At 44.9% G+C, this 16517-nt stretch overlaps 1 protein-coding gene across 1 annotated transcript in view; it reads left to right on the top strand.

Moving 5' to 3' along the window:
* The window catches only part of PLXDC2 (plexin domain containing 2), a 387582-nt gene that overhangs the window by 115390 nt on the left and 255675 nt on the right, over positions 1 to 16517 (top strand). The window contains exon 2 of the mRNA XM_075271735.1: positions 13346 to 13539. Within this exon, the coding sequence (XP_075127836.1) occupies positions 13346 to 13539 (194 nt within the window). The remainder of the gene's footprint in view (positions 1 to 13345; positions 13540 to 16517) is intronic.

Raw genomic sequence — 16517 nt, 5'->3', positions numbered from 1 at the left:
TGAATCTGGGGGCAGAGATGGGGGGGACATGAATCTTGGGGCAGAGATGTGGAGACATGAATCTGGGGCAGAGATGGAGGGACATGAATCTGGGGGCAGAGATGGAGGGACATGAATCTGGGGGCAGAGATGTGGAGACATGAATCTGGGGGCAGAGATGGGGGGACATGAATCTGGGGGCAGAGATGGAGGGACATGAATCTGGGGGCAGAGATGGAGGACATGAATCTTGGGACAGAGATGGGGGGACATGAATATGGGGGCAGAGATGTGGAGACATGAATCTGGGGGCAGAGATGGGGGGACATGAATCTGGGGGCAGAGATGGGGGGGACATGAATCTGGGGGCAGAGATGTGGAGACATGAATCTGGGGCAGAGATGGAGGGACATGAATCTGGGGGCAGAGATGGAGGGACATGAATCTGGGGGCAGAGATGGGGGGACATGAATATGGGGGCGGAGATGTGGAGACATGAATCTGGGGGCAGAGATGGGGGGACATGAATCTGGGGGCAGAGATGGAGGGGACATGAATCTGGGGGCAGAGATGGGGGGACATGAATCTGGGAGCAGAGATGTGGAGACATGAATCTGGGGGCAGAGATGGGGGGACATGAATCTGGGGGCAGAGATGGGGGGACATGAATCTGGGGGCAGAGATGGGGGGACATGAATCTGGGGGCAGAGATGTGGAGACATGAATCTGGGGGCAGAGATGGGGGGACATGAATCTGGGGGCAGAGATGGAGGGACATGAATCTGGGGGCAGAGATGGAGGGACATGAATCTGGGGGCAGAGATGGAGGACATGAATCTGGGGGCAGAGATGGGGGGACATGAATATGGGGGCAGAGATGTGGAGAGATGAATCTGGGGGCAGAGATGGGGGGACATGAATCTGGGGGCAGAGATGGGGGGGACATGAATCTGGGGGCAGAGATGTGGAGACATGAATCTGGGGCAGAGATGGAGGGACATGAATCTGGGGGCAGAGATGGAGGGACATGAATCTGGGGGCAGAGATGTGGAGACATGAATCTGGGGGCAGAGATGGGGGGACATGAATCTGGGGGCAGAGATGGAGGGACATGAATCTGGGGGCAGAGATGGAGGGACATGAATCTGGGGGCAGAGATGGAGGACATGAATCTGGGGGCAGAGATGGGGGGACATGAATATGGGGGCAGAGATGTGGAGACATGAATCTGGGGGCAGAGATGGGGGGACATGAATCTGGGGGCAGAGATGGGGGGGACATGAATCTGGGGGCAGAGATGTGGAGACATGAATCTGGGGCAGAGATGGAGGGACATGAATCTGGGGGCAGAGATGGAGGGACATGAATCTGGGGGCAGAGATGGGGGGACATGAATATGGGGGCAGAGATGGAGGGGACATGAATCTGGGGGCAGAGATGGGGGGACATGAATCTGGGGGCAGAGATGGAGGGGACATGAATCTGGGGGCAGAGATGGGGGGACATGAATCTGGGGGCAGAGATGGGGGGACATGAATCTGGGGGCAGAGATGTGGAGACATGAATCTGGGGGCAGAGATGGGGGGACATGAATCTGGGGGCAGAGATGGGGGGACATGAATCTGGGGCAGAGATGGGGGACATGAATCTGGGGGCAGAGATGTGGAGACATGAATCTGGGGGCAGAGATGTGTCCTCTGGATGCAGATCTGAGTTGAAATCGGGACATACCTCCCTCCAACTGGGACCGCGGGACATGTCACCCAAATCGTGAATGTCCCGCGGAAATCGGGACGGTTGGGAGGTATGTATTACCCATGGCTCTTGGATAACTCATTTAATGCAGTAAAATAATCCAGGATCTAAACTTTGCACAGGGGGACACTTTTATGTTGGTGTATTATCACATGACTATGAGTCCAGCTCAATGTTAAATGACACCTATGGAGTTTGCTATTATCTATAGTTTCTGTTGTAGAAAGAAAAAATTCACGAAAGTTATAATCCTGGAAATGCTAATGTGTATCGAGTAATTAACTTGGCAATATTAATGGTATAGCTCCCTCTGGCTCCATCTGCTGGTGATTAGGTGTAATGAGAGACACAAGGGAGTGATACTACGGTAATTACTAAATCTAATAGATAGCAACTTTGTACTGCGACACCGTACAGACAGATTTTACAGTGTCATACAACTAATGAAAATGAATGTGGCTTTGCTGTAAACCCCCTTTAAGCTGGAATCATTCCAAAGAATAAACTTGAAAAAAAAAAAAATTCTGAAAAATAAAAAATAAATAAATAAATAAAATTCCACCTCTCCTGACTAATGAGATTCTCCATTTTTCCTTGTCCAGGGTAGCGGCGGCGAGCGCAGTGTCACTTATGATCTGGTTGCTCGTACAGAGTACTGTACAATATGCATTCAGCCATCCTGGAATTCAATTACACGGCCTAGGTAAAGCGTCTGACTCGAGCCCATAACTGGATTCAATAAAAAATAGGAATAAAATGCGATGCCGCGTGTTTTTCTTATAATGCTGACATCAGCCGCTGTCAGATCTGTATTTCTCTCTGTGAGAAAACTTTCCGAAATGACTTTGCTTCTTACTTGTAAAACAAATTGCCCTGGAATATAATTTCAGTATTAGGCAAAATAAACCAAAATCTCTGTACAGTCTTATAATAAACCCGCCATAATAAGAAAAACCTGGCCTGAGTGTAGATAAAACCATCTCCTCCCAAGCAGAACGATAGACTGACACTAGAGAACTGCGGGGGTGGGATGAGAGCAGCAGCCCGAGCCAATCAGGAGTAAGGGGGCGTGTCTCACACTACCTCAGACTTCCTGTCGGAGAAACTGTAGTCACAATCTGTCCTCTAATGAAGCAGGACCACATTCTTTATTAAAAAAGGGTGGACAGGTTAACTATAGGCGTATTTGAGATACTAAAATACTGGTGCATGAGGACATGTCTGTGCTAGTGATACATTCCCTTCAAAGTGTATATACACTTCTGTTTTTCCATAAGGCAATAGTGCAGGTGAAGGGAACAAACTTTGCAATATATTTATGTATATCTGCAACTATTACTGAATCCGAATGATTTTTGTCCATACTCTGTACTCAAGCAGTGTCAGTTTACAATGGAATCTATGGAGAGGGGAGGTGGAGGAGTAGACAGTGATATGAGGTAGGAGGCCAACTACAGCATGAAATGAGTCCTTTATCATAGTGGAAAGCTGCATAGTAATTCCTGGTCATCCCAGTTGTGTTGTGAAAGAGAACAGTCTCTCTATCATGCCTCTCTGCTTTGAGGCGTTCTCCAGTTCCTCCCCCCTCCCCTCTCCATAGATTCTACCGTAAATTTAGATTGTGAGCCCCATATCGGGCTCACAATGTACATTTTTCCCTATCAGTATGTCTTTGGTGTATGGAAGGAAATCCACACAAACACAGGTAGAACATACAAACTCCATACACTCACCGGCCACTTTATTAGGTACACCATGCTAGTAACGGGTTGGACCCCCTTTTGCCTTCAGAACTGCCTCAATTCTTCGTGGCAAAGATACAACAAGGTGCTGGAAGCATTCCTCAGAGATTTTGGTCCATATTGACATGATGGCATCACACAGTTGCCGCAGATTTGTCGGCTGCACATCCATGATGCGAATCTCCCGTTCCACCACATCCCAAAGATGCTCTATTGGATTGAGATCTGGTGACTGTGGAGGCCATTGGAGTACAGTGAACTCATTGTCATGTTCAAGAAACCAGTCTGAGATGATTCCAGCTTTATGACATGGCATTGCATTATCCTGCTGAAAGTAGCCATCAGATGTTGGGGACATTGTGGTCATAAAGGGATGGACATGGTCAGCAACAATACTCAGGTAGGCTTTGGCGTTGCAACGATGCTCAATTGGTACCAAGGGGCCCAAAGAGTGCCAAGAAAATATTCCCCACACCATGACACCACCACCACCAGCCTGAACCGTTGATACAAGGCAGGATGGATCCATGCTTTCATGTTGTTGACGCCAAATTCTGACCCTACCATCCGAATGTCGCAGCAGAAATCGAGACTCATCAGACCAGGCAACGTTTTTCCAAACTTCAATTGTCCAATTTCGATGAGCTTGTGCAAATTGTAGCCTCAGTTTCCTGTTCTTAGCTGAAAGGAGTGGCACCCGGTGTGGTCTTCTGCTGCTGTAGCCCATCTGTAGCCTCAAAGTTCGACGTACTGTGCGGCGTTCAGAGATGCTCTTCTGGCTACCTTGGTTGTAACGGGTGGCTATTTGAGTCACTGTTGCCTTTCTTTTTTTTTTTATTTATAATATTTTTATTGAAAATGAAATAAGGTAACAAAGGTTCAAGTACAAAGAGTGAATAACTAGAAAACATAGGAGTTAAATGGAGGTGACAGGATTCATACCCTGGAAACCAGGGAGAGTAACAGGTAACAAGTAACCAATATATGCATACATATGTAAACAATAAGAGCGTAAATTGAGGCATCTTATCAAATCAATCATCATCACAGTGTTTCAAACCCTCTCCTTAATACTGGAGGGGAGTGGTAGTTCTGAACTGTGATAAAGCAAGTCTACAGCATAGCCAGTAGGTAGGAGGGATTCTGTTTCCATAATGATCCTCTAAAAACGGATATTTCTATGAGCAGGTGGAGGAGAAATGGTAGTGGGTTGCACAACAGAAGGTACCGTCATGCGCTCTAGGGTAGAAAAGTAAATAGAGTAAAGTAAATAAAGAGAGAGGGAGAAAGGGAAGAAAGGGAAGAGAGGGAGAAATAGAGAAAGAAGAGGAAGTGATAGAGATTTCCAAGAAAGCAGATGTGAAGAGTGAGAATGGAAGGCAGAAGAAAAAGGGGGGGAGAGGGGGGGGAAGGAGAAAGAGATGGAGAGAGGGGAGGAAGATAGGTAGTGAGGGAAGAAGGTGAATTTTGTTGAATGGGGGGAGTGAAGGGAGGAAAGGAGAGGGATGGAGGGGGAGGAATGGGGGGAAAGGAGAGCAGAGAAGGGGGAGAGGGGAGGAGGGTTAAGGGAAAGAAGGGGGTGAGGCGAGGACGAGGGAGGGATTGACAGGATATATTGTAAATTGCAATTGTTGCGATCAGAACGTGAGATTTTTCCAGGGAGACCAAATTTTTTCAAATCTCCCGTGAGTTCTGTTATACCAACTGGAAAGTTCCTCAAAGCGGCAGATCTGATAAACTTTCGTAATCCACTCAGATTTTGTAGGGGGATCAGGGGAGAGCCATTTTAAGGGGATTAATGAGTTCGCTGCAAGCAGCAGAATTGACAATAGATTCGATTTAGACGGTTTGTAAGTTGGTGAAGGTAACGAGAGGAGAACCATAGCAGGAGTGAGTTCAAAAGAGGGGGATGAGAGCCTTCTTAAAAGATCCTGAACCTCACTCCAAAACGTTTGAACCTTAGGGCAAAACCACCAAATGTGGGAGAGGGAACCTTCGTGAACCTTGCATCTCCAACAAACTTCACTGTCAGAGAGATTGTGGGTGAAAAGCCATTGAGGAGTGCGATACCACCTGGTCAATAATTTGTAATGATTCTCTTGAAGTCTTACACACGGGGAAAAGCCGTGGGAGTGAGAGAGAATTTGTTGGACTTCCTCATCAGTAAGAGTGATGTCTAACTCTCTTTCCCACGCGGACAGGAAGGCGGGCCTCTGGATACGCAGGGGAGCTACGTGAGTCGAGAGTACATAAGAAGTGTTCGACAACTGTTTATGTTGTGCCAAGGTGGAACGTTCGAAGGTGGTTAAGGCCGTCCTAACCTCTCCTAACTCCAATGCACTCCGGATCACTCCATCAAGGTGGAGTTTCTGCAAAAACGTGAGATCGTCAGTGTGGGGTAACAAAGAGTAGAAGCTCTGGGGATCAAACCTATGATTCAAGGCCAGTACCTCTAGTAATCTATTGGAGAAGAGTTGTCTCCATAATGATGGGTGGGCCTCATGTGATTTTCCCAGGAATTCCGGGAGGACACCAAGTGGGAGAAGAGGAGAAGGGTACGGTGAAAGCGAATGTCTCATGTCTTTCCAAACCTCGCAAGCCCCTAAAAGGAGGAGATGAATATTTTTGGAGCGATGCCCCGGGAGGCCATATAGCCACAACTCAACAATTGCAGAGTGTCCAAAGGTGGTGAATGCTAGATCCGCTATGATGTTGTTTGGGTTGGTGGAAGTAAGGTCGAGCCAACGTTTAAGTTGAATCGCCTTGTAGTAATTCGTTACATTTGGTAGACCTATCCCTCCCGCTTGTTTCTTTTTCATGAGGAGTGAGGAGGGGAGTCTAGGATGTTTTCCCCTCCAAAGGAAGGAAGAGAACAACTTTTTAATGGAACTAAAGAACGCGGGGGGAGTCTGATTGGGAGCATATGCAACCTATAGAGGAGTTTTGGGAGCGCATACATTTGCAGCAGATTCCGTCTGCCGAACCAGGAAAAAGGCATCCCTTGATATGACAGTAGCATTTTTCTTATATCAGCCAATAAAGGGAGAAAATTTTCCTCATAGAGCTTTTCCGTATCTGCCGTAAGTTGAACACCAAGGTATTTAAGTTTACTAGAGGTCCATTTAAAAGGGGTAGAGCTGGCTAGTTGAACTACTCTAGAGCGAGGAAGTGTAATGTTTAATACCTCCGATTTATCTAGGTTGGCTTTATAGCCAGATACTTCTCCATATGATCGGAGTAGATTCATAATGGTGGGGAGGCCCAATTCAGGGTTCGAGACTAAAAAGAGAACGTCATCCGCAAACGCTGCTGTTTGAAGAGTGTGTCTACCAACTTTTAAACCGTGAATATCCGGATGAGATCTCACAGCCTGTAGGAGTGGTTCTAAGGTGAGTATGAACAAGGAAGGGGACAAGGGGCAGCCCTGACGTGTACCGTTGGATATATGGAAGGGTGGGGAGAGGGTGCCATTTATCTTAATTTTTGCATATGGAGTGTCATAGAGGGAGAAGACTGCCGATATGAATGTAGATGGGATATTACATTTTTGCAATATTTTCCTCATGAAGAGCCAGTCCACTCTATCGAAAGCCTTCACTGTTGCCTTTCTATCAGCTCGAACCAGTCTGGCCATTCTCCTCTGACCTCTGGCATCAACAACGCATTTCCGCCCACAGAACTGCCGCTCACTGGATGTTTTTTCTTTTTCGGACCATTCTCTGTAAACCCTAGAGATGGTTGTGCGTGAAAATCCCAGTAGATCAGCAGTTTCTGAAATACTCAGACCAGCCCTTCTGGCACCAACAACCATGCCACGTTCAAAGGCACTCAAATCACCTTTCTTCCCCATACTGATGCTCGGTTTGAACTGCAGGAGATTGTCTTGACCATGTCTACATGCCTAAATGCACTGAGTTGCCGCTATGTGATTGGCTGATTAGAAATTAAGTGTTAACGAGCAGTTTGACAGGTGTACCTAATAAAGTGGCCGGTGAGTGTATATATGTATATAGATGTGTATACTTTGGATACGCGCACCTCTAATGGATGCCGCGCGTTATCGCTCATAACCTTCAAATAATTGGTTCAAAATGTTAAGCTCCAGCAGCCATGAGTAATAAAGTTCATTATTTTTCTTGGAGATAGTTTTTTTTTTTTTTCTCTGTGCTTCAGAAACTCATTAACCGTTTTCATCTTTTTGCAAAAAAAAAAAAAAAAATTAAATTAAAAAAAGCCACAACTACATTTCCCGCTCTTTGTATCATTTTTCACATGTCTAATTACTAGACTTTGTTCAGATGGGTTGAAGAATATATTGAGCCTGCAATTATTACATACCGGCAGCAATGTGATTATTACTTTAGATTAACATTTAGGTTATGCATAATTCATAGCTTTGGACCTCTTGAAAGACCGTGATTTTTGGAAAAAAAATTACATGTCGGAATATTAACTTTTTGAACAGTGGATAAAGCCGCGCTGAGCTTTATTATGGCTGGTGCTAATGGTATCTTACGCCTGTGTTATATATAAGGATACACTTGTGGACAAAATTGTTGGTCGCCCTCGTAGGATGAAAGAAAACCCCACAATGGTCACAGAAATAACTGGAATCTGACCAAAGTAATAATGAATAAAAATTCTATGAAAATGAACAAATGAAAGTCAAACGTTGCTTTTCGCTTCAATAGAATTTTTTGAAAAAAAATTAAACCTCATGACACCGGCCTGGACAGAAATGACTGTTCCTATAATTTAATATTTTGTTGCACAACCTTCTGAGGCAGTCGCTGCGATCACACGATTCCTGTAAGTGTCAATGAGACTTCTGCACCTCTCAGCAGGTATTTGGGCCCCTCCTTATGAGCAAACTGCTCCCGTTGTCTCGGGTGTGAAGGGGGCCTTTCCAGACGACATGTTTCAGCTCCTTCCAAAAATGCTCCATAGGATTTAGGTCAGGGCTCATAGAAGGCCAATTCATAATAGACCAATGTGTTCCTCTTAGCCATTCTTGGGTGTTTTTAGCTGTGTGTTTTGGGTCATTGATCTGTTACATGACCCATGACCTGTGACTGAGACCAAGCTTTCTGACACTGAGCAGCACATTTCTCTCTAGAATCCCTTGATAGTCTTGAGATTTCATTGTACCCTGCACAGATTCAAGACACCCTGTGCCTGATGCAGCAAAGCAGCCCCAGAACATAACAGAGCCTCCTCAATGTGTCACACTAGGAACAGTGTTCTTTTCATGACATGCTTCATTTTTCCATCTGTGAACATAGAGATGATGTGCCTTGCCAAAAAGTTTGATTTTTGTCTCATTTGTCCATAGGACATTCTCATGTAGTTTGGCTATTATTACATTTGTCAGATTGAAGTTATTTCTGTGACCATAGTGGGATTTTCCTTCATTAAACAAGGAGTACCAACAATTTTGTCCAATTGTATCCACCTCTTAACACTGTCGTACTTTTAAGGTCATCAATTTGTTCTACTTAATTTCTTAATACATATTGTTTCCTGATATGATATCACAAACTGAGATGCTATACATGTTTATAAGTAGCCACCTAGTGGTTGGGTTGCTAATCGCAGCCTCTTAAGTGTTTCCTCTAATTACTTTCTTGATACATATGAATCTTAATCAGAGTTCTATTTGTCTATTCATTTTCTTGACCCACCCCTAGGGCGGAATTTGGTAACTTCTGCATATAGATATTTCCTCACTCACCTTTCTTCTTGACTGGACAAGACTATACATCTCTTTTACAAGATCGGAAGCTTTTCAAGGCGATATTGTTTCCTGATATTAAATCACAAGCCGAGATGCTATATGTGTCTATGAGTAGCCACTCAGTGGTTGTGCTGCTTATCACAGCCTTTTACGTTTTTGAAAGCATGTTGTGATATTGTATATTGGTCCTTGACCAAATCCAAGCTATGTTAAAGAGGTTATCCAGGATAAACATAATTTTCTACTTAGGCCGGTGAGGTGAACCCCCCCCCCAAAAAAAAAACCATAACATACTCACCTGTCCTTGATGTTCTCATGTCCTGCCATAGTGGTCCTGCAACATGGCTGCCTTGTTGCTCTTGAATTTCTTTCCGACTGTGACATCCCCTTCTGCTGAGGCCACTGACTGGCCTCAGTGGTCATGTGACTGCTGAGACCATTGACCTCAGCTGTCAAGTGTGGTGGACCATACTGCACAAAAAGCCGCCAGAGCCCCGGAGATAAGTGAGTCCGATTTTCTATTATTTGTTACACCTCCCCAGGCCTAATTAATAAAGAAAATTTTATATTAAATTAAAAATTTTACAAAATGATATAAATAAAAGTGACATCTTGTGCCACCATGAAAGATGTCTTACACAACTTGGTACACAAAAAGATAAAAATGTTACAGGTGGCAACAAAATTTTATTTATTTTTTAAAATTTTTCAAAATTTCAATTTTTGCAAATGTATAAAAATATAACAAAAACTATATACACATTTGATATCACTGTGATCATACCCTCCAAAGAATATGAGGAACTTGTCATTTTTTAATGCACATTGAACACTGTAAAAATTTATCTATGCAATTTTCTTTTAGTTCTTAGTTTTCCAGTACATAGAACTGAATATGTAATGGGTTTAATATAAAGTACAATGTGTCCCGTAAAAAATAAACCCTCAAACGGTGAACAGAAAAATAAAAAAACAATGGGAAAAAAATGCTTGCGGTAGGAAGAGGTTAAAATTGACCCAATTTGACCCAATTTTACGCAATTTATAATTCCAATTTTTGATGGCTTTGAGCTTCATGAGCAGTAGTTATGATTGGAGTCTTCCATACGAGTGGAGTTTACTACTGCTCTATATTCTCTTAGTGCGTAGAGTCTATTGCGCGATATGTCGCTATCTGTTACGGTTCTGTATATATATATATATATATATATATATATATATATATATATATATATATATATATATATTTTAAACTACGGAACCTCTTAGCTGTAGAACACTACAGCGAGGGCCACAGGCCCAATGGTGGGCGGCTGTATGTCTGAACTCAATGTGAACCACTGCGAAGACTCTGCAGCATGAAAATCAATGTGAACTACTGCAGAACACTGCAACCTAACTCATTGTGAACTACTGCAAGACACTGCAGCCTTAACTCAATGTGAACAGTGTGTACTGTGCGACACTCCATGTGAACAAGGTGCAACTAAAACCCTGCCAGTTTAGCTCACTGGCCAGGTGCACCAGTACAAGTGAAACACACGGCTGCCAAGGGTTAACCTTCACCCCAGGCCAGCAAACACACACACACTTACCCCTGCGACAGCTAGGGGCCACCATGGAAGTTTTAGAACATTCTCCTGCACACAGCTTGGAGTCCCCAGGGGGGGTTGCATGCTCCGGCACACAGCTTGGAGACATCACACACCCACGCTCCACACACAGCTGGCAGCCATACATGAAGTCAGACAGTACACATAGGCTATCTCAGAGACCATTCCTGCCGCAGATCTACAAGCTGGAACGGTGTCTACCGCTCCTAGCCCTGGCGTAGATCTAACGGTTCAGGGTTTACAGGTCCTACCTAACAGCACCCAGGAGAAGCAGAGGAACCCCACCCAGAGGCCTAGTCTGACAACCTGCCTGAATACTGGAGCCTATCCCTGATTACTGTCATTCAGTCCGTGGACTTTGAGGAAAATTTAGACAAAGTGTGAGCACCCGGCGGGCGTCGGCTCACACTATTTAAAGGGAATTCCCCACCCAATAGTGGTGGTGGCCATGACCTCGCCGCTCATGCTCAATAGGGGAGAAATAGCACTTAGCTTGTGAGCAGCTCAAATAGGTCTGAGCATGCTCAGTAAGGTGACAGCTGGATGGTTAGACTGACCCGCAGGTGGGTGGCGCTGTGCGCTATGATAGCAACGTGCAGGACGCAATCCTAACAATATCTCTTCATACCTATTATACCAATATCAATGACAATTTTTCCGGCTGGGAATTTGTTTAGGAAAATACCATTTGGGTTATCACATAAGTTGGCGACGTCTGACTGCAGACAGGTTATTATATTGCTCTACGCTCTTATTATTATTTTTATTCAGCCGTATTGGTCGCCACTGGGCGCAGAATACCTGGGATCCTTCCTAACAAGATAACCCGTCATTCAGACGTTTTACATGTCGGCGTTACAATTTCCAATATTGCTCGGTAAATGTTTCTGTTGATCTTAATCTGGGGAACGGCATTTAATTTCGGTATTACCGTTTCAGCCGGGGAAAGATCCGTCCCAAAGTGTATTTATTCTTCTCTTCTATTCTGTACAGAGTCTCGGCCTAATTTAATGTTCTCGCATACAAGTGAGGCTTGACAAGCTTATAATATGCTTTCAATGTCTAGACCTACACATTCAATTATAAACCGCATGTACTGCCTAACCGAGATACCGGGCGTCATTTACATCTCATATATCTTATCAATGGAAGGTTCCGGATAGAGTCGGATGGATAAAAAGTAATCTATCCCTTCTATTTACTATGGGAAGAGGATGGAGAGGTTGCTTTGGGACTATACATTTGATTTTAGGTGACAAGTGTGCTTGTTAAACTGTACATAAGCAGTGTACAATGAAGTCTAAGGAAAGGAACAGGTGAAGGCTGAATGTGGACGCGACTGGTGGTGGACAATAGCCGAGTTCTTTACTTTGGCCATCTCCCTCTTTCCCAATGAAGTGAATGAAGATGCCGTCCACCACCATTGGGAAGGGATCCCCGTTCACAGGATTGCGGGGGTCTCGGTAGTCATACACCCACCAAAGATTCCATGGTATACCCCTTTGAATGAGTCAGGAGAAGGCTGGATAGTAAATCATGATTACCTAATTGTGTAAAGGAGAACTGTCTATAGTGCAGTGGGTTGTCTAATTTCTCTGATGCCTTGAGGAGCTCTGTTTTTCCCTCTCCATAGACTTCTATTGTACAGATTTAACTAGTGGCAGTAATAAATGAAAAAAGAAGCACTTTTCTTTAAAAAAGTATACTACAAAGTTTGTTATCTTCACATACGCTATGTATCTCTGAAATAGTAATAAAAAAAAGTTTAGTTAGGTCTTAAAGTAACCCTTGACCTCCCTGTTCTCCTTCGAAATACATCCATTACCAATGTTTGCTATGCTTACTCTTTGTTCCAAACACCAAATCTTCTACTCACTTGTTCTCACCTTTATGGGGCTTCATTGCATTGCGCCCTTCATCTACTGGCCTTCTTGGTTAGGTCATTGCCCTGGGTCTCACCTGAATCCTATGATTGGGTCTCAGTAGTTACAATGCATATGAGTCTCTTTTTTTCCCCACACCTTCCCTGGGTTCCCAATAAGTAAACTATGGGGCCCCTTCAATTTGTGGGTGGTAAAATCATGGGTTCAGCCAAACCTTACATTTTTTAAACCTGGTTTGTTCACTGGAATGACTACATGCAAATTAGCTGTCCACTAGAAGGAATAGAGCTGTCTCTCTAGCGCCACCTATTGGAAGTTATCTAGACTGGATGAGAGCTGATTTGCATACTATTTCCCAGAATCCCTCACCCGTTAGACTCCTTACACCTGTTGGATCCCCAAATCTCAAGTAACTGAGGATTCATCTTGATCTAATTTATCTATGGGATTGATAAAGGCAATAAAAAACCCAATACTGAATAGGATTATTCCATTTGTGTGCCATTATTATTGTCTCTCCGTTGCATAATTTCCATTGTGGCAGACGTACCCTCATGTAGTGAAATGACTGGAGAGACATTGACTACCCATTACCTGCTTTCTTCTTGTCTCATGATGTCACTTTTCTCTTTCTTGCAGATGTCTCTTACTCAATTACTCCTATTGTGGCCAAAGCGGATAAAACCGTTTCTATGGATTTACACGTACCCCGGCACAGATGGAGAAGACGTTCTGTGGATACAAACCGGCCAAGCTTAGGTCATGACTTTGCTGAGGGTGCAGGTCTCTCAGACCTTTTTCTGGATGACAATGACAATGGCACGGACATTGAGGTAAGCTAAAAGAATACATAAGAAATAATGACGATACGCAATGAACAAATCTCTATGTACAGATGTGTCCTTCCTCACTTTTGTCCTTGGCTCGAGATACCGTTTTCCAAGATGTGTGGAGCAAGATGACCAGCATTTAAAAGATGGTATTTTGCAATATTGTGTCACAAGATGTCTATCCTATAGGGATCCATTTGTGGTCACCTACTGGTTGTGTTGCGAATTGCAGCTTGTCAAGATGTTTGCTAGGATGTTGCAATGTTGTATTCTATGAGAAATTGGAGCTGAACCAAACTAGGGTGGACACATCTGGATATGTTGTCTGATAAATGATTAAAGGAGTTCTCCGGGGGTGGGGGGGGGGGGGTGTCTATGATCACTGATGTCCCACAGGGTTTTGTATGTGATCAGCGCAGGTGTTTACCAATTTTAACCCCAGGTCACATGATGGGAAGACGCACCCGGTGCTGGGGTCATTCCACCTTCTCGCTCCTCTCCTGTGTTCACCACTATTTACTTGTATCATGGTGGCTGGCTGAATACATCATTAGACTAGTAAAGCCAACCACCATGATACAAGTATCTAGTAGTGAACATGAGAGAGGAAGGAGCGACTCAGGGATCGGTGATGGTTCTGATCACATGACCCAAGCAGAACTCTTGGGTTTTTGCATAAAACCCCAAAAGGAAGTGATGATAGACTCTTCAGAGAACCACTTTATAGGTTACAGAAAAAATTAGGATCCATTTTTTCATTTATACCCATAGTAACACAAATAGTAAGGTTGGAAAGAGACAGAGGTCCAGCGAATTCATGTTATTTTGGAAGGCAAAACCTCCCCTGATTCAGAAACCAAAAATACCATCTTGACTCCATATACAGTATGGAAATCGGATTAAATCTCCTAGTAACTAGAGATGAGCGAACACTAAAATGTTCGAGGTTCGAAATTCGAATCGAACAGCCGCTCACTGTTCGTGTGTTCGAACGGGTTTCGAACCCCATTATAGTCTATGGGGAACATATACTCGTTAAGGGGGAAACCCAAATCCGTGTCTGGAGGGTCACCAAGTCCACTATGACACCCCAGGAAATGATGCCAACACCTCTGGAATGACACTGGGACAGCAGGGGAAGCATGTCTGGGGGCATCTAACACACCAAAGACCCTCTATTACCCCAACATCACAGCCTAACAACTACACACTTTACACACTCAATACCACCTCTCTGACAGTAGGAAAACACCTTGAAACATGTGTATTTGGCACTTGCAGTGAGGAGAGCCTGTCACCAGCAGTGAATTTGGCCCTTGTAGTAAGTTGAGGTTGGCACCAACATTTGTTTTGAAAATCAGGGTGGATTGAGCCTCTAACCAGCAGAGTTTGGGCAAATTCATGGTGGAGGGAGCCTCTAAAAACCCCAGTTTGTACCAATTCATGGTGGAGGGAGCCTCTAAAAACCCCAGTTTGGACCAATTCATGGTGGAGGGAGCCTCTAAACAGCCCAGTTTGGGCAAATTCATGGTGGAGGGAGCCTCTAACCAGCCCAGTTTGGGCAAATTCATGGTGGAGGGAGCCTCTAAAAACCCCGTTTGGACCAATTCATGGTGGAGGGAGCCTCTAAACAGCCCAGTTTGGGCAAATTCATGGTGGAGGGAGCCTCTAACCAGCCCAGTTTGGACCAATTCATGGTGGAGGGAGCCTCTAAAAACCCCAGTTTGGACCAATTCATGGTGGAGGGAGCCTCTAAAAACCCCAGTTTGGACCAATTCATGGTGGAGGGAGCCTCTAACCAGCCCAGTTTGGACCAATTCATGGTGGAGGGAGCCTCTAAAAACCCCAGTTTGGACCAATTCATGGTGGAGGGAGCCTCTAACCAGCCCAGTTTGGACCAATTCATGGTGGAGGGAGCCTCTAAAAACCCCAATTTGGACCAATTCATGGTGGAGGGAGCCTCTAACCAGCCCAGTTTGGACCAATTCATGGTGGAGGGAGCCTCTAAAAACCCCAGTTTGGACCAATTCATGGTGGAGGGAGCCTCTAACCAGCCCAGTTTGGACCAATTCATGGTGGAGGGAGCCTCTAAAACCCCCAATTTGGACCAATTCATGGTGGAGGGAGCCTCTAACCAGCCCAGTTTGGACCAATTCATGGTGGAGGGAGCCTCTAACCAGCCCAGTTTGGGCAAATTCATGGTGGAGGGAGCCTCTAAAAACCCCAATTTGGACCAATTCATGGTGGAGGGAGCCTCTAAACAGCCCAGTTTGGGCAAATTCATGGTGGAGGGAGCCTCTAAAAACCCCAGTTTGGACCAATTCATGGTGGAGGGAGCCTCTAAAAACCCCAGTTTGGACCAATTCATGGTGGAGGGAGCCTCTAAAAACCCCAGTTTGGACCAATTCATGGTGGAGGGAGCCTCTAAAAAACCCAGTTTGGATCAATTCATGGTGGAGGGAGCCTCTAACCAGCCCAGTTTGGACCAATTCATGGTGGAGGGAGCCTCTAAACAGCCCAGTTTGGGCAAATTCATGGTGGAGGGAGCCTCTAAAAACCCCAGTTTGGACCAATTCATGGTGGAGGGAGCCTCTAAAAACCCCAGTTTGGACCAATTCATGCTGGAGGGAGCCTCTAAAAACCCCAGTTTGGACCAATTCATGGTGGAGGGAGCCTCTAAAAACCCCAGTTTGGACCAATTCATGCTGGAGGGAGCCTCTAAACAGCCCAGTTTGGGCAAATTCATGGTGGAGGGAGCCTCTAAAAACCCCAGTTTGGACCAATTCATGGTGGAGGGAGCCTCTAAAAACCCCAGTTTGGACCAATTCATGGTGGAGGGAGCCTCTAAAAAACCCAGTTTGGACCAATTCATGGTGGAGGGAGCCTCTAACCAGCCCAGTTTGGACCAATTCATGGTGGAAGGAGCCTCTAAAAACCCCAGTTTGGACCAATTCATGGTGGAGGGAGCCTCTAAAAACCCC

The sequence above is a fragment of the Leptodactylus fuscus genome, chromosome 4 (assembly GCF_031893055.1).
Source record: "Leptodactylus fuscus isolate aLepFus1 chromosome 4, aLepFus1.hap2, whole genome shotgun sequence".
Taxonomy (NCBI): domain Eukaryota; kingdom Metazoa; phylum Chordata; class Amphibia; order Anura; family Leptodactylidae; genus Leptodactylus; species Leptodactylus fuscus.
Note: the sequence above shows the minus strand (reverse complement) of the source record. Positions and strands in the feature narration are given on the sequence as shown.